General features: G+C 44.0%; 1 protein-coding gene across 6 annotated transcripts in view; it reads left to right on the top strand.

Annotated features, from left to right (window-relative positions):
* The window catches only part of HTR2C (5-hydroxytryptamine receptor 2C), a 4576123-nt gene extending 4565877 nt beyond the window's left edge, over positions 1-10246 (top strand). For all 6 annotated transcript variants that reach the window (XM_069612886.1, XM_069612885.1, XM_069612883.1 and 3 more), the window contains one exon: positions 7889-10246. In XM_069612886.1, the coding sequence (XP_069468987.1) occupies positions 7889-8721 (833 nt within the window). In that variant the 3' untranslated portion in view covers positions 8722-10246. The remainder of the gene's footprint in view (positions 1-7888) is intronic.
* Positions 10247-18828: the final 8582 nt, after the last annotated feature.

Below are 18828 nucleotides of genomic sequence, written 5' to 3'. Positions count from 1 at the left end.
CGAGGCTAAGAACCTTAGGGTCATCTTTGACTCCACCCTTTCGTCCTCCGCCCACATCTCTGAGGTCTCTAAAAAGTCAAATGTCCTACTGCACCTCCTCAGAGGTACTCTGCCTTTCCTCTCCTTCCCCCAGAAGCTCATGGTATCCCAAGCTCTGATTCTCTCTAGCTTGGACTATTGTAACAGCCTCTTTCTAAATCTACCTGCCTCTACTCTCCGCCCTCTGCAACTAATCCAGAAAAGGACTGCAAGACTTGTCCTTGGCCTCAAGCCCTGGGATTGTATCTCTCCAGCTCTGAAATCTCTCCATTGTCTCCCAGTGGATGCGAGGATTAAATTCAAAACCCTCTGCAATTTCCACAGGGCTTTCTGGGGCCTGGGTCCAAAATACCTACAGCTATCCCTCCGCAAATACCTCCCCTCTCGAGCTCTATGCTCCTTTACCTCCAACTCCCTCGGTGTCAGTCATTTTTCAACAGCTTCCCTGCCACTCTAAAACTTGAGGAGAACCATCTCCTGTTCCCAAAGCACCCCAGCACCATCCTCTTTTCTTCTGCCTTCGCTCCCCCTCTCCCCTACTGATCTGTTCTCTTTTGGAACCGTGCACCTGGCCACCCCCTGTCCTCCGGGCCCAGGTACCTGCTCACCTCGCCATCCTCCCGCACTGCCTCCGGGCCACCCTTGCACTGGGGTCTGTATCTGTACCCACACAGCCCCCCTTTTTCTTCCTGCACTTATCAGACCTACCCTGTCTGCTGCCTTAAACCTAGCCTTTATTATTTATTGTTATTTATCTTTTTCTCCTCTGCTTTGCACTGTCCACTTCTCCCCCCTTCCATGCACTTTTCACCTCCCCGTCTCCCATGCACTTGCATATTCTCAATGTCACTGGCCTAGTAAGATCGCTGTTTTGTTCTCCCCTGTTCCCCTCCCTTGCCTTGTCACGCTCTGAAACACTTGTGTACGAGCGTGAAAGAAATAAAGTATCAATATCAATATCCTGGAGGACTTTACAAACTCTCTTGACATCTCATGTATTTTTAAGCCTTAAGAAGAGAAGGACCACCAATTACGCGTTCATCCTTGTATTGGAACACTTTGATACCCTCCAAATTTGCAAAACAAAAGAGGTGATGGCTGGAAGGTTTTGAATCAATCTTAACCTCTGGCATCGCTCTGGGCACCCCTCCAGAACATCGTTCTTCACCTGACCAGCCATTACAAAAGGAGAAAGACCATATGCAATTCATGCTTGGTCCCACCCCAAAAGGGGTATTCCAGACGAACTACTTGGTCACAGCCCTTCTGCACGAGACCACAAGCATCCCCAGACATGTTTCGGCCTTGTTGGGCTTCATCGGTGAGAAGTAGCTTGGGTCCTTAGGCCAAGCAGGCATGGGACCCACATCTGGGAATTCCTGTCCCACTCAGGGTGACAAAGCAAAACAAAAGAGGTGACGGCTGGAAGGTTTTGAATTAATTTTAACCTCTGACATTGCTCTGTGCAACCCTCCGCACCATTGCTCTTTGCCTGCCAAGCCATAACAAAAGGGGAAAGACCATATGCAAATCAGGCTTCGTCCCACCCCAAAAGGGTTAGTCTAGCCAAAACTGCTTGTTCACAGCCCTTCTGCATGAGACCACAAGCATCCCCAGACATGTTTAGGACTTGTTGGGCCTCATCAATGAGGAGCAGCTTGGGTCTCTAGACCCAGCAGGCACGAGACCCACGTCTGGGCATACCCATCCCTCTCGGGTGACAAAGCAAAACAAGAGGTAATGGCTGGAAGGTTTTGAATTCATTTTAACTTCTGGCATCACTTTTGACAACCCTCCAGACCATCGTTCTTTGCCTACCAAGCCATTACTAAAGGGCAAAGACCATATGAAAATCAGGCTTGGTCCCACCCCAAAAGAAGTAATCCAGCAACACTTCTTGGTCACAGCCCTTCTGCAAATTTGAAGCACAGACCAATGAATCCAGCAATTTCGTGAAAACCTTTGGTATTGATGAAAGCCCAAAGACAAGGGGAGAGAACTGTAGGTGTGTTCTGCCTTAGTAAAACCTCAGAAACCCCCTGATGTTCAGCTTTTCACTGTGCCATGGAGGTGAGCATCCTGTAGGTCTATTGCAGCAAAGAAATCCTCTTGTTGTATAAATGGAATAATGTCCTGCAATGTGTTCACTTTGATTCATCAGTATGTCACATAGTAGTTGTCCTCTTCACATTCAACAAAGGAATGTACTACCCTGATGGCTTTAAGGAGCAGAAATAATATCGGCAAGACACTTAGTTCTACTTCCTATGAAGGGACATCAGTTATTACTCCATTCTGCAAGAGAGCTTTGAAGCCCTTCATCATTGCCATACAACTGAGTAACCTTTGTCTATGAGCTGCATATCCCACTGGGCCCTGCCCTTCACCACTACGCTGGGGGTGTCATTATGTCTGTTGATGCTGGGCTTGAGTGGCAGTGGAGGGCACTGGGATTGGTCAAATTCTGTCTGGTACTGGGCACCCCCAACCATGACCCCTACATCAAAAAGGCTGTTTTCCCAAGAAGGCCACAAAAGGACCCACTTACCTCCAGTGAGGAATGCGTCTTCAGATTTGACAGATAGATTGATGCTCTCCCTATCACCATCGTATGTCTTCCTCAAAACCTCTATCTTTGACCCAAAGAGTAATGACACTTGGAAGGGAAGGTGGAGAAGCAACATTTCCGGCTACCTTAATTTTCGATGGGTGCATCCATATCTGGTTTTGTGCAGCTAGGGAGGAACCTGCCTAAGGTGTGAAAGTACACAGTCCATCAGAATTCAAGTCTAAAATCAAACAGTACTTTTGTTCTATTTCTTTTAAGGTAGGGTCTTCCTCATTCTGTAGAATCTCTTACACCAGTGTTTGATCAGTTTCTGGGCGATATAAGCCACACCTGTCCTGATGGTAAAATGGACTGCCAAGAATGCATTCCTCATCACCAAATCTACTGTTATGTCTGTGGCATTGACATGGGAAGCATCTTGTTAAGGTGCTGCTGTCTGTGCAAACAGGGTGTAGGCCAAGAAATCCTCTCTGATCCCAGGTGGAAATTAGTTTTCACGCCTAATCATTTGGTAATGGCATGCAACAAATCTTGGCAAGAACAACTTGTCAAAGTCCTTCCATCCCTTTAGATATAGGTAACACACAGCCTAATGAATGGACAAGCCCTCTGGATCTGCATGTTCATACTAACCAAACAGATTGTTTTCCCCTGGTTTTGGTAGATGGGGAGCTGGAACATTGAACATTTCTCTGATGTGCTGGGGTCTAACTACCAGCAGTTCATGTCACAGATAGCTGAATGAACACTCCAAGACCCAAAGTCGATCAGGGGGTTTTGTTTTTATTTGTGTAATTGTTCCTATAGCCGTCCCTGTCTCTCCTATCTCAAAAAGCACCTCCTCCCTAAATCAGGTGTCCCTAACTCACAAGTTAGTACCTAGTGAGGACTACCCCTACTTTCTAAGTTCTTCCTTATTCTGGAAGGGATGTACCGAAAGGGTAGATCCTTATCTATCTTGCCACCCTATAGCTATTCCTACTCTAGCAGTGGTTAGTAGTCTTTAATGGTATTGGATCCTGCCTTCCAGACACTGACCCTGATCTACTCTGTTCTCTATCATGCCCACATACTCGCCTTTCCCTTCTCCCTCTCTCTTTCTTCCTGTCTCAAACTTTACTCTACTTCATGTACTCTCTGTCTCTCTCTTCTGTCCTTTGGATGTTACTACTTCTATGCTTTGCCTCCACCCTTTGATCTTACTTCTTATGTTCTTACACCCTTCGCTATAAAAACTCCCTTCTTTACACTATGACACCCCTCAAAGCACTAAATTCCCCCTTTCAACCTACAGTTCCCCTCTCAACACTACCACTCCCTCCTCGCGCTACAACCCCCTCTTCCTATCTATTGCTCCACCATCCACTCTACTGCTCCACTCTGCTGCTCCACCCTCCACTCTACTACTCCACCCTCCACTCTTCTACAACCTCCACTCCACTACTCCATGTGCCACTCTACTACTCCGCTCTCCACTCTATTACTCCACCATCCACTCTACTACTCCACCCTCCACACCACTACTCCACCATCATCTCTACACAGTCATCTTCATTTCACTCGGTTATCATATGAACGCGACTGTACACAAGCGTTTCTAGGTGCGACAAGCCAAGGGAGGGAGGACAAGACCAACGATTTTACTAGGTCCTGCGTCATTCAGATTGTGCAAGTGTGAGAAAAAGAAGTGCAAGGGGAAAGGGAGGGGGGAAAGTGCAAGGGAGAGGGGAGGGGAAAACAGGGCAGTAATGCTCTGAGTAAGTGCAGCCAGGGCAACTTGGCTCTGGGTAGTGCAAGGAGAACAAGGGACTTTAGCATTACAGTTACAGACCCCAAGTGTGTGGTAGGCCCGGAGGCTGTGCAAGGGTGACTGATCAAGAAAGAGCCTGGTACGCAGTGAGACTCTGAGACTAGCCAAGCAAGCAGTCGGTACAGCAGGCAGGTAGGTCAGGTAGGTCAGCAGGGGAGGGAGAGAGAGAAAGCAGAGGAGAAGAGGAAAGTTTTGAGCTTCTTCTGGAACTTCAGGTGGTCCGGCTCAAGCTTGAGAGGGGCAGGGAGGCCATTCCAGAGGGAGGCACCTGCAGAGAAGAGAGATCCTCCCCCCACTCTCTGCCTGGGGAAGCATCTAACCCTTCGAGAGTGGGAGATAGCTGAGGTAAGGGCTCGAGAAGGAAAGTATTTTGGAAGAGAGCATTGGATGTAGGGCAGGCCAGGCCCCAGAAAGGGTCTTGAAATTGATCCTTGCAGCCAGTGGAGAGATTTCATGGCTGGAGAGATACAGACACTGGGCTTGAGGCCATGGATAAGTCTTGCATTCCTGTTCTGGATTAGTTGCAGAGGTTGGAGAGTAGAGGAAGTCATCTACTTCACGGTCACTCTTTAAACTAACTCACCTAATCACACTGTTACGCACACACATCCAAAGGTCCCATGTGCACTCACTGTCCAATGCCTCATCTGCAGAAATAAAAGATACATCAACACTCGTTCTTGGCCGCCTTCCTCCTGCTAATCTATTGGTCCTTCACCAACACCTCTGACCTCGTCAGGACAAACCTCAACGTCCTGTTTCCTGTCCCTCCTTTTACCCCCTGGTCCCTCTGCCTGGACTGGTTCTCTGTCACTGGCCATTCTAGCCCTATCTTCCTGGCCAGGGAGGGTTACAGACATGCAAAGTATGCTGGCAATGTGAATATGAAATGTAATATCAACATGCAACAATTACAGTGAACAATTAATATTGGCAAATTTTACACCACTCTGCAATGTGCATTGAAACACGTGTGTACAGGCGCGTTATAAATGACTCATATCTTATCATATCATATCATTATTAAACATATGATCCTTATCCTCCCATGCATATGCAATTGGGAAACTAATTATTAAACACCAATTCGATCTATTTGCCATAACAGAAACCCACCTACAAGACCACTTTGGCACTGCAATCTTCCTACTCTGATGGAAATTTGCTTTTAAATATAACCAGAAATGAAGGCTGACACAGAGGAGTCTCCCTTATGTATACATCATCACTACTTATACAGGTAGTATGAAGCCAGAATACTCCAGGCTGTGAGACCCTGTACATCAAGGTCCATTTGACACAATCCACCTTTTTGTCTAATTATATTTCGTCTACCTACACAACGTAGATTTTACATCAAAACTCTAGGTGATACTTTCAATAGCATGCCCCGAAGGTCAAGTATTAATCATAGATGATTTTAACATTGGTATTAAGCACCCTATTCAAACAACTGCATCACAATTATGGTCAATGCTGTTAGCAATGGAGTTTGAACAAGCCATCCATAACCCCACCCTCTCTAAAGGTCATTTTTTGGACTGATTTCTTCATAGTAACATCAACATAAAGGACGTAGCACACCTCCGACAGCAATGAACTGATCATACCCTTATCTGTTTTTATATTTTGCCACCTAACTCTCCCATTAGAACTCGTAGCAAAGAAATTATATGTAGAAATCCACAAAACCTATCCAAGCTTCACCTATCCAATCCTTGACAATACAGTCTTGAAACTATTAACCATACCCTACCATTGGACGAAATAGCCAAACACTATTTTGCCAAAATCAAATAGATAATTAACGATAAAGTGCCTCAATATGTGAAAACACTCAGGTTAATCTCCAGCCAAAATTAATGATTTAATGCTAATTTAAGAGAGATTAACACTAATATCAGATCTCCAGAAAGACAGTGGAGAAAAGACCCCTCACCAAGCATTGCATTTGTGTGGAAAAATGAACACACTGAGTAGCCATTGCTAAAGGCAGACAAGTATTCATTGAAAATCAAATTGAAAAGTCACCAAAGGCTTGCACAACCTCTATTACAATGTCACGCAATAAACTAGTATATTGCACTGTAAAACAAAACTACAACATCCCATACAATCAGATGGAAGGCAGTGGGCCTCATTACGAGCCCGGCGGTAACCCTGCCAGTGCTACCGGTGGGTTGCCACTGGACTCGTAATATGTTACCGGCTCCTGACTTCCCAGGTGCCACCAGGAGATTCAAAGACCTGCGGCCCGGGAAGTCAGGCGCAGGTAAAATGTAAATCCCCATTCCCATAGAGTCCGATAGGACTCTATGAGATTGGGGACTCAGAAGCACCAGCACTGTGATGAATGGTGCCAGCGCTTCGTGAACGGTCTGTCTACCGTGGCTGCTGCGCCCGGCAGGGTCAGACCTGTCGTGCACAGCGGCCACGGCAGGCAGACATGTAGTTTGCCGGTCCAGAAGCAAGGGTGTCGGTGAGCTTATAATGAGGCCCAATGTATTACCTTTATTTAATTTCCCCCCATTTCCATACAAAAAATGATGGATATAATACTATCAATAAATCCAACTACACGTCTGGGAGATCCTTTCCCCTCCACCATGATCACGCAATGTGTTACTACACTAGCCCCTATTATCACGACTTTTGTCAATGGGTCATTTGCTGAAGGACACTTTCCTGCAAATCTATAAAAAATATGTGGATCACCCCATGCTGAAGAAAGCACATTTAGATCCATTTGATACAGGTAATTATCGTCCTATTTGAAAAAGTCAGTTTCTCCTAAAGATATTGGGTAAAGCTGCTACTAAACAACTTCAGGAGAACCTGGAACATAACCAGGTGACTGCCAATCAGGTTTCTGTCCCCGGAGGAGCCCAGAGACAACTCTTATTGATGTGATAAATCAGCTTCTTAACGTTATGGAACAGGGTTCTACAGCACTGACATGCTATTTTATCTCTCAGCTTCTTTTGATAACATGGACCATACTATACTCATGACTAGGATGAAACAAGTTGCAAAAACATCAGATATTGCCTTTAAATGGATATATTCTGTCCTCAAAGAACAAATTGGTAAAGTCAAAATGTACCTACAAGAGTTGGAAGAATACACTGTTGAATGTGGAGTTCTACACGGGGCTTGTTTGTCCCCACTGTTGTTTAATGTATACTTAAAAACACTGCATGCCTTGTTGCCATGCCAAAACATCAGCTTTCAAAACTGTGCTGATGATACACAGCTGATTTTCCAGCTGGAAACAGACAAATCCCAAAAGAACTCATAAAAATATATTTTCAAATTGAACCCTTGGTGTATGTCTACTGTGACATTTTATGTTCAATTGGTTGTGGGTCAGAAAATATAATATTTAAATTGTTTTCTCTAAAGTTGATGACATATGCAGCATTAATGTATGTCTTTTTTTATTAATATTAATATTATGTTTACAATTGCAGGAATTTCAATGCCCATCCCAGTTATGGGCCTCCAAGATGAATCACAAATGTTAATAAATGGAAGTTGCGTCATGGCCGATGAAAACTTTGTGCTTATTGGATCCTTTGTGGCATTTTTCATCCCTCTTGTCATCATGGTGTTTACTTACTGCTTGACGATCCAAGTTCTTCAAAAACAAGCCACAGTGTTTTTGTACGAGGAGGTACCAAAGCATAGGAGGAGCAGTTTCAATTGCTTAAAAAAAGACAGCAATGCAGAAAATATATCAATGATTCAAAATCATGAGGGGACCTCCCACTTGAACTCCCCAATAAACAAGGAGTCTGTGTCTTTCCGCAAAGGTACCATGCAGTCAATAAACAATGAACGGAGAGCTTCCAAAGTTCTTGGGATAGTCTTCTTTTTGTTTCTAATAATGTGGTGCCCGTTTTTCATCACAAACATTATGTCGGTCCTTTGCAAGGAAGCCTGCGACAAAGACCTCATTCTGGAACTTCTGAATGTATTTGTGTGGGTTGGTTACGTCTCTTCGGGAATCAATCCACTGGTATACACGCTCTTCAACAGAACGTATCGACGAGCCTTCTCTAACTACATCCGCTGCCAGTATAAGAGCAGCCAGCAATCAGTGCAGCAGCAAAACCAGAGTCACAACGCAGCGTCCACAGCTATGTATGGGAAAGACCTTAATCTAAATAGCTACCGGAACGGTAACGAGCTGACCAGCATGGAGGTAGACGAAACGGAGGAGGGTTTAGAAATGCAGCTTGGAACTTCTGAGTTATCCATAAACAGTTGCAATATTGTTAGTGAAAGGGTTAGCTGTGTGTGAAAAGAGATTCAAAGACCTTCGGTTGCATTGGGTCTTCTAATTGTCTATACTGCATACAGAGCAACGTATTTTTTTTCAGTACGCCTCTAAGGTGCAGTGCTTTCAATCATTCAAAGTGACGGCCGAAGGCACTAGGCACCGCCTCGAAAAATAGTGAGGACTTTGCTCATATGATGAAAAAGAATTGTTGGCTTCCATTCTTTGTGCATGAAAACACTGCCAAATATCTTTCTCAGGAGGGTGTTTGCAGTAAACCCGAATATTCATTAGCTTAAACTTTGAACTCAGAAGAAAACTGTATTTTTTCAGATTGGCATCAACCGTATGTTGGATGTTTGGTGATTTGAATTGCATGTGTAAACAATGTTACAACCAGCAAACCCGAATGCATTTATAGGGACAAAGAAATTCCACATGCAGGGGTTGGTTTTCTGGGGTAATGTTACCAACAATTGTATAGCAAGCAAGGAAGACCTCTAGAAGGAGAGAGATACATGTAACAACACTTCTAACCAGATGATATGATGTCAATGACACAAATACACCTGCACTGCATGTATACGACATGTGCTATGCACATTGACGTTGCTTACACCTCCTGTATTTCGGTTGCTATTCTTAGTGCACTCCTGTCTATGATGGTGTAAAATGTGTAATAAATAAACATCAAAACAGATTTCTGAACATGCATACAATAAACCTTGCAGATGTTCACCAGCATTTGCACTGAAGCAAAAAGTGCTGCATTGCGAATATCTACTGTAGCAAGGATGTTTTGGATGGGTAATATTTGCCCTAGTGCAGATTCTGGTACAAAATGCACTGCAGCGGTGCAAAGATTATAAAACTTGGGCCCCAATCCCTCCTAGCACTGTCATGGTGCAGCAATTCATTCAAATGCCATGGATCAATATTTTGCTTTTTGTTATCGAATTCATAGGCCTGAATCTGTCTCCCTCTTCCTCTCCGCTTCCTTTTGTTAGTTGTATAGCTTAACAAAACACACAGAAACCTCTGCTCACTAACCCACTCCCTCAGTAAATGTACCTCATTCTGATTTTAAGTACTGTATATGGTGGAGCATCCTCAAACATGTTGTTTTCTTTTCGTGTTATTGTATCAGGTTAAGTGCATAGCACATGTTTTACAGAGAAAATGTAATATATAAAAACGACAGATTTTAAAAAGTACTAGCAATAAGTTGAATGATAATAGCTTATAGCACATATGTGAATAGTTCATATGTCACTGCACAACGGTAATAATAAAGGCGTTTCGAGAAATCATGATCGATTATGTGCAGCTAGGACTAAAGAATGGATCCCATTTTCTTTTTTTATTGTTGACATTTATTGTAGATTGTAAGACATTGTTTAGTGTTGAGAACTATCTAAAAAGTGTAAATATGACAAAAATCGTTTAAAAAATTGAAGCATTTTGGTGTGTAATCTAGAACAACATGCAACAGGACTGCCTTATTATCCTTGAATTCTTTCCTCTTTAACAAAAGAATTTTGTGAATGACTTAGAATGTTCCCAGCGAAAATTCTTTTTATCATTAATAGTGGCTTCTTCTGAGGCTGAAATCCATTTATTTACCAGCAACTAAATAACTGGGTTGATGTTTCTCGGCCAATTCGTTTTTCTCATTATTTCAAACAAATGTTAGCATCATTTTTTCTAATTAAACATATGCTCAATTTGATGTCAGTATCTTGTTTTTTTAGGTTTTGCAGGAAAGCTTTAACACGTGAATACAATGTTATTGATGGAGCAACTCGACGTATCCCAAATATTGATGATTCTCGTCTCACTCTAGCAGGTTTATAATAGAGCATGCAGGAAACACATTGCTTAAACCAACCTAAAGGTTATCGTTGTACTATTTCAAAAGGCTTTGGAAAAGGTGATATTTTACATAAAGCAACATCGGTTAAGGAAAGTGATCTGTAGGCATGTACTTTTACAAAAGGGTTAAAGGAAAGGTTCACCCATGTCAATGTGTTCAACGTTTCTTTCACTGAGCATTACTTACATTTCGAAAGATTAATACCTGTGAACTGCACCTGTTCCTATCCTCTATTTTTTGATGACATAATCTCCAGCATGATGGACCTAAGTTCAAGTTCCCTGGTGGTAATATATCATAGACCACTCCCGGGCATGTGACATCAGCTGCCACATCTGCTATACAAATTCCCTTGTCACAAGGCACATTTCTCAATACAAATGCATTAGATTCTCACTCATGCAGGGCATACTCGCATTTATATATTTCACGGGCTTCACACAAAACCTTTGTTTCGTTATTCCAATATGGTTTATATTGAAATTAAAATTGTGCAACATATTGATTGGGGGTATTCACGCACGGTACAGTCATCACAATAGCAAAAACATTACATCTTTGATTCTACTTTGGTTTAGATTCGAAATCCACACAGCTTAAAGAATGTATGTTCAATTATATAATTAGGCCAACTCGTAATGCAATTTGTCTCTGCAACACCAGCAGTTCTAGCATGTGGCCTACCAACGTTCTCATTATGAGCAAGAACAGCCAAGCATATACAAGCCTCCATACTGGCTATGGGGAAATGCAACATTTAGGGCCTGTATTTCAGACACATGTGGTGGAAGACCTGCAAATCCTCAGTGTGGCAAAACTCTGTAAGGCCCTTCCTTTCTCCTGTGAGTCCTTTCTCACCCACTTTATTTACAAGGTCTATATGAGATAGCAACCTGGGCACCTACCACTTTTCCTCTGCTTCTTTCCTTCTCTCAGAGGCAGATGTGCGCAAGCATGATATTGTGTGTTTGCTCTCCATGACTGTTTGTTAGCAGCATGGGGGAAATGTGATTGCAACCTTTCCACGATTATGTCCAAAGAACTTTCACAGTTCCTAGAACACTGCCAGAGATTATTGCTTATGGACTGCTATCATTGCAGTAGTTCTTTACAGCCCTTTTTCACCCTCCTGTTTTGATTTTCTTGGCAACAGACTTTGACACATGCCAAACATCAATGTTATGCCTGATCTGTGGAAACCTCTCTCACATGACTTTCGCAATGCCCACATGTCTCACTGTGGCTATTACCTCTATATGTAATCCTCTGGATTGAAGAAGTTCAATGGATTTCACCAAACCATGCTGCATCATGGCAACATAGGATGCACATATAGTCACCAACACCACAAGATTACTTTTTTATTGTGTCCATGTCCCGGAGATGATAAGCATAATACTTCACTGAAAATCCAGGATGGTTATACACTGTCCATCACCTGCCAGCCAAAACCCTTTGCCAGCAAGAGCATTGCCCAGTAATATGTGCTCTTGATTCCATGCATCATGTATTTCAGGGAAAAAGTAAGTGCGCTGGTACTTGTAGTAGGAGGTTTTCAAAAGTAATTCCAGTCCAAAATATTTACAGAAACTTGATATTTTTTTACAAGTGTAACCACTAAATAAGAGTGTTCAATAACTTAACACATTGTGTGCTGGAACATTCTGAATCATTGATTGAACTGACCAAGAAAGGCTACAGTGTTCATCCTCACAACTTCCTTGAATTTTCAGGTTAGTTTCAACTACTTGTCTTTTAAAATGTATCCAATATTTGCCCTGTTACCCTGTGTCAATGTGTTGCATTTCAGCATCTTAAAAATGTCAAGCATGCAAGCAGTCAAATAGTCATTAGCTTCAACAGTGGCAGTTATTTCCTCCATACTTCATATGCTGTAGTCAGGGTATTTGTCTTAGTTAACTGTTAATTCAGAGTTTTCCTTTATTGTTTATAAAATGTATAATTCCGGTGGCTGTAATGCAATCAGCGAAACAGGGAAAACAATCTCAGAATATTGCAACAAGCATTTCAGTGGTGTTGATTGCGTGACTGAATCCACATGGAATTCTGCTGCCTCTTCTGTTGATAGTGGCAGTTGAAGAAGGCACAGTGTGGTGTAGCAATGATCCTTTATTACTTTCCATGGCTCTGCAGTGATTTCAACTCAAATTATGGCTATTGTACATGTAGGCATGGTTTTAATTCCAGCAACCCTAGCTTGTGGTGTGGTTTGGGTTATCCTGTTCTTTATGTTCCTAGATCTCTATTTGAAGGGCTACAAATCAAATGATTAGCATGGTGGGTGAATGCTTACTGTAAACATCTGGAAGATAGCAATGCAAAGTCTTGTTTTCAAACAAATATTAAAAGCCATTATAGCAAAATGACAGTGAATTGCAATTGTATATTTTCATGAATCCTATATACACACAGCCTTGTTTTTTTTAATGTGTTGGCTAACAGAAGCAGAACATGTGCCTGTGTTAGTTCCATGCTACAATAGGACATTGACAATGATACAAAGTTAGACAAGCAGTGGACGTTGTCAATGTATAAATGTCACAACATTTTACATTTTATTCTGTGTGACATTTTTCATTCTCTTTCTTAAACATGTTTTCACAAGCACCTGCACACTATCCATTCATACACATATAAAATTCATGTGAACACATTTAAAAAAAAAGAATAACCAATATAACATAATATCACATCTGTGCTCCTTGTATGATGTCGGGTTGTCCTGAATCAATAGTCACCATCACGCTGTTATGCTGCTATAAAAGGAATTAACTTTCACTTTATTATTCAGGAAGAATAACAGCACAAGTTCAAGGCGTACACTATTCATTCAAATTGACATACACCGACAACTATGACATCAAACTTTATCCTTGAATAAATGTCAACCTGAAAAATATAATTTCAGTACACCTGTGACATGGCATATATAGATATATATATATATATATATATATATATATATATATATATATATATATATGTATATATATATATATATATGTATATATACTGAATATATATATATATATATATATATATATATATATATATGTATATATATTCAGTGAAAACATTTTTGTTAAAGGGACGTTATGGTTACGTTGCGGTACTAAGAACCTATGAAATTCTGTGAAAAAAACATTTTTAAAGTGATGTTATGGTTTGAAGTAAAACTGAAAAACCCCAGAAATTCGCAAGTTATGGTAAATTAAGCAACCATAAGTCGCGCCACCACCGTGCACTGCTAAGACTAAAACCCAGGTCATCAAAGATGACATCACAAATATCATTGAATAGCTCACCATAATTTACGGATTTCTGGGGTTATTTTCGGTTTTACCTCAAACCATAACGTCCCTTTAACAACATTTTTTTCACGGAATATCATAGGTTTTTAGTAGCGCAACTTAACTATAATGTCCCTTTAATAAAGTTTTTTCACTGAATTTCATAGGTTTTTAGTAGCACAACTTAACCATAGCGTCCCTTTAACAAACAGGCTGATTCATTGAATTAATGTGCGCTGAAATTTTCAGCGCAAGCGTGCAAAAGCGTGCGAAAGCGTGCGATTTGCAGTCCCAGTGTGAAAATCGCAGCGAAACCCGCGCAGAGCGATTCACGGAAGTCCGTGTGCATGTAAATCCCAGGATATGTGCCAAAATTCTGCGTGGCGCACGCTGGCACACACATCTCCAAACAGCATGCGCTACGCGCACAGCGAAATCGCACATAGCGTGGCGCACACAACAAAAGTAGGAGGAACAGGGGGCATGACACGCAGAATGGGGAACAACTCGTGAAAATGTGGGCATCACAGGGGAAGTACAGGAGGCAAGTGCGCGGAACACCCACACGCACGTTCAAAACATGTATTCATGGAATCGAACGGGGCTAACGCGTGTGCCAAAAAAAGCAGGCATACGTGGACCCGCGCAGCATAAAAGTGCGCGCAAACAACAAACAAGCACAGACGCCAGGATGAATATACTGTTCCTAGCAGCAGTGGTCGTGGGATACCACAGGAGGAGGAGGAGGATAGTCAGGCCCAGAATTTTTATGCTCAGAACAAGCCTTTTTGGGATGCCTGATGACCAGGTGTATGGGCGGTACAGGTTTCCACCTCACATAATACTCGACCTGGTCAGTGAGTGGGAGGATGACCTCACATCACCCACCCTGTGCTCCCAAGCACTCAGCCCCCTGCATAAGGTCCTCAATGTACTGCACTTCTTGGCCAGTGGATTATTTCAGCGGACAACTGCTATAGTGGGGGGGGGGGGTGTCACAGGCCACGCAGTCACGCTGCCTACACCAGGTCTTGGCCATCATGACTGCACACCCATCAGTCCGCAGGCACATATACCTGCCCAAAACACCTGCAGAAAGGCAGGCTGTCGTCCAGGATTTGTACGGGGTGGCACACTTCCCCAAAGTGCTAGGTGCCATTGACTGCACCCATGTGGCTCTACGTCCTCCCAGGGCATCTGAGCACATCTATAGAAACCGCAAGCACTGGCATTCCATCAACGTCCAGGTAGTATGTGATGCCAAGGGAATCATCACCTCAGTATATGCCAACTATCCAGGGTCCACCCACGACAGTTTTATTTACAGAATGTCAACCCTAAACGGGGACCTAGAAGCTGGTCGGCATGGAGATACATGGCTGCTTGGTGAGTATAAATGCCACAGCACATGCATGCATGTCAGATACTGAGCAATGTCACAACACCAGTAATGATACCCATCACCACCTACCCAGGGGACAGTGCCTGCCCTCTGAGCACCCACATGATGAAGCCAATTCGGAACCCCACCACACCACCCGAGGTAAGATACAACACAGCCCACATTGCATAGTGGAGCACAAATTCGGAGTGCTCAAGTCACGCTTTCGCTCCCTTGACCGTTCTGGCAGGCAGCTGTTATACGCTCCCCCAGTAGTGTGCAGGATCATAGTGGCAGCATGTGTCCTGCACAACGTTGCAACACGCCGGGGCCTGCCCGTGGACATGGTGGTGCCCCCAGATCCCCACCCACATGCACGCCCGCTGCGCATGGGAGGGGAAAGGGAACGGGGTGAGGCAGCCCGTATGCAGCTGGTGGCTAATTATTTCACCTAAAATCACACCCCTGTGGAGTGCACACAGCCCTGGCACATACCATCTGACAATCAATGATGATCACATAAGGGACAGTCAACTGTCACAACCATACCAGCCTGAGATTGGTCACCTGGAAGTGTTACATTGTGTGCATCCCTACCTACACAAACACCACCAATGCTATGTCATCAAAAGACACACTTCTACGCTGCTAAAATCATTACCCCCTTGCAAAATACAACATGACAACAGTGCCATGTCACCCAACCCCGCCCTAGCACCGCCACCCAACACACCATGGCATGTCATGCTATGTGAGAGCAAACAAAGCAATCCCCAAAACATGACACAAGTGTCAAAGTACAGTGTCCCTAATGGAAACTGCCCACACACAATATGCTCCCAGTAATGTAGAACTAACAACACACATGACCAAATACTTACCAACAATACAATGCAGCTACACAACCTCAAACATAGCATAAACATGACAGTACTAAGTTAAAGTAGTGGTAGTCTTACAACCTGATTATGCCAGCACATCAGCCACTTCCAACTGTACAGTGCTGCTGCCACACAAATGTGTAAGTGCACTGCTTACAACATGAACTCCATCTCCAAAGTAGACAGCCTTGTGAAGACATGATGAATTAACCTGCAAATTAGGAGAAAGACATGGATTCACAAGCACATAGCAATGCACCATGCATTGTACAATACAACAACAATATCCACTAGGAATGTATACACAGTATTGACTACATACTGCCCACACAGCTCATGGGAGTCCTACGTCACTGTGTAAGTCACTGTCACTTGGGCACACCCTTTGCAAGCCCATGGAAACGGGAAGCAGGAGGTGTGTGTGTCTCAGAAACCCAAGCATCTAACCCAAACTCAGGACAAGCCTGCATGTGCCCATCCGGAATACAGTGGATGCCCACGGGAGCCACACAAGGCAACACACTGTAATCAAAAATCAAAAATCAAAAATGGCCATGTGGGGGCCGGGGAGGAGGTCCGAGGACAGGGTGTGCACCAACAGCCACCTGTGTGGATGTTGGGGAAAAAAACACCTCCATGTGCTCATGGCCTGCACGGCTATACCATTGTGGGAGAACTGCTGCTGTCGCTCTCATCACCCTCTGATGTGCTTCAGGAGGTGGTGGTGCTATGAGAGGCAGCCCACACAAAGCCCTGGTATGGTCCTCCATGGCAGCAAGCATGCGGGTGTGAAAGGTCTCGTTCTGGAGGATTATAGTGCGGAGATCCCCATGCAGGACCTGACGTGATGCCCGGATCTCCTCCTGAGTTGCCTGCATCTCAGCTGAGAGCGAACGAGTGAGCCGCTCCAGCTGCTGTTCTGTCTTCAAGTTAGTGGAAGCCTCAAGGTCAACAAGAGTCTCCCTGAGGTGATGGAGTTCTACCCTCAGGGCTTCCCTGTGGCCCTGGGACTCTATTGATATTGATTGGCGTAGAGTCTCCAGTGCCGCCCGTCTGTTCCTGTTGGACGCCAACATGTCCTCCCTGTGTGATTGGCAAATGGAGTCTGTTGCCTGCTGTAGTTGGTCCATCTGCCTTTCAGGGGGCACATTGAAAGTGGCCACCCTCTCCATTGCTTGAGCCATCATCTCAACTGATGCTCCCTGTTAGGTTGCCATACCGTACATGGATTGTTCCCTTGCGGTATTGCCTGGTGGCGTATGGCCACCACGTCGGCGGGCACCACACCTGTTTGGGGCAAGGCGATCTGCGCCTTGCTGTGCCGGCACTGCCTGAGGCTGCAGGACTGCATTCCCCCTCTGATCTGCTGGCCCAGGAACAGGATCGGATGTTGTGGAATGTGACCCTGCATCCGTAACCGCCAAAGGCGGACTTACCAACACTGACATCCCCATTGAGGGTTCTACCCCTGGTGCAGGTGGGTTGGACAGAACAGAATCCCTGCCAGAAATATTTACCTGCGACGGCACATAGGTCTCATCTTCCGAATCAGCACCTGAATAGAGGTCTGGGGAGGTGCACACAGAGGCACACCTCGACAGAATGGTCTGCAGCAAGATTGGGTTCTCACCCACCACCAAACCATGTCCACCACTGGCGCCCGGTCATGCCTGAGATTCCTCCTGGATCTGCACCATCTCCTCAACCTCAACAGCATCAAGTGTGTCATACCCTGAAAAAACATGAAAGACAAAAAATGGAAACAGGCATTAGCACCATAGCACACAAATAGACCTGACAAGCTACAGAACCAGTACATGATTTACACATGTCCCACATGACTTTAACCCTGCCATGCATGCACTGTCACTGAGTTGGAAGGCGAGGCAAAAGGCAGACACTGATGACACCAAGATGGAAGAGCAACACATTTGCTGCATGCTGGGTAGCACTGCCATCAGACATTGCCTGTGAGTGGCATGTCCAATACACATACATTACACATGCCATCACACAGATGGCATGTACCATAGCCATGGTACATTCCACAAGTACATCCATATGTCAGTGAATGAATACTGTCAGCCATCCATGTGAGATGGACATGATGAGATGAAAAATGCTACATAGTGTACAAAAATACAGAGATTGCAGGCCGATGTACACATCAATGGTTGTGCACTTCAACATGACAGGAAAGAACTATCATGTTCCACATTCACACAGGCCCCAAAAAATCCTGTGATCAGGCCAATACTCAATCAGCCTGAATGGTCAAATCATTCACCTAACAAGGTAACACATGTGGGCCAATGTGGGGTTCATCAATGACAGAGGCATGTCACAAATGTGACAATAGGGCTAAGGAATGCGTTGCAAAAGTGGTAGAATTGAAACAATCAGCCTGAACGAACAGTGAAAAATACAAACAATGTTGTTGCAAGATGCCACTTCAAGGGCAACTGCCGTAATGTTGCGCAAAATTACTACTGTGGGCAGAAGGGATACTGTCACACCCAAATCCAAGGCTACTGAATGTTTTGGATGAAGCACATGGGTGACCCATACCACTCAGGCACACACACCCTCACCTGGCACTCAATCAGAACCCGTCACCCAAACAACATACACATGCATTACACATACATGCATAGGCACTCACCGGACAATGCATCATAATCAGGT

Source organism: Ambystoma mexicanum, chromosome 5p (genome assembly GCF_040938575.1).
Source record: "Ambystoma mexicanum isolate Mex_15411 chromosome 5p, UKY_AmexF1_1, whole genome shotgun sequence".
Lineage (NCBI taxonomy): Eukaryota > Metazoa > Chordata > Amphibia > Caudata > Ambystomatidae > Ambystoma > Ambystoma mexicanum.
The sequence above is the reverse complement of the archived record's forward strand: the minus strand, read 5'-3'. Positions and strand labels throughout refer to the sequence as shown.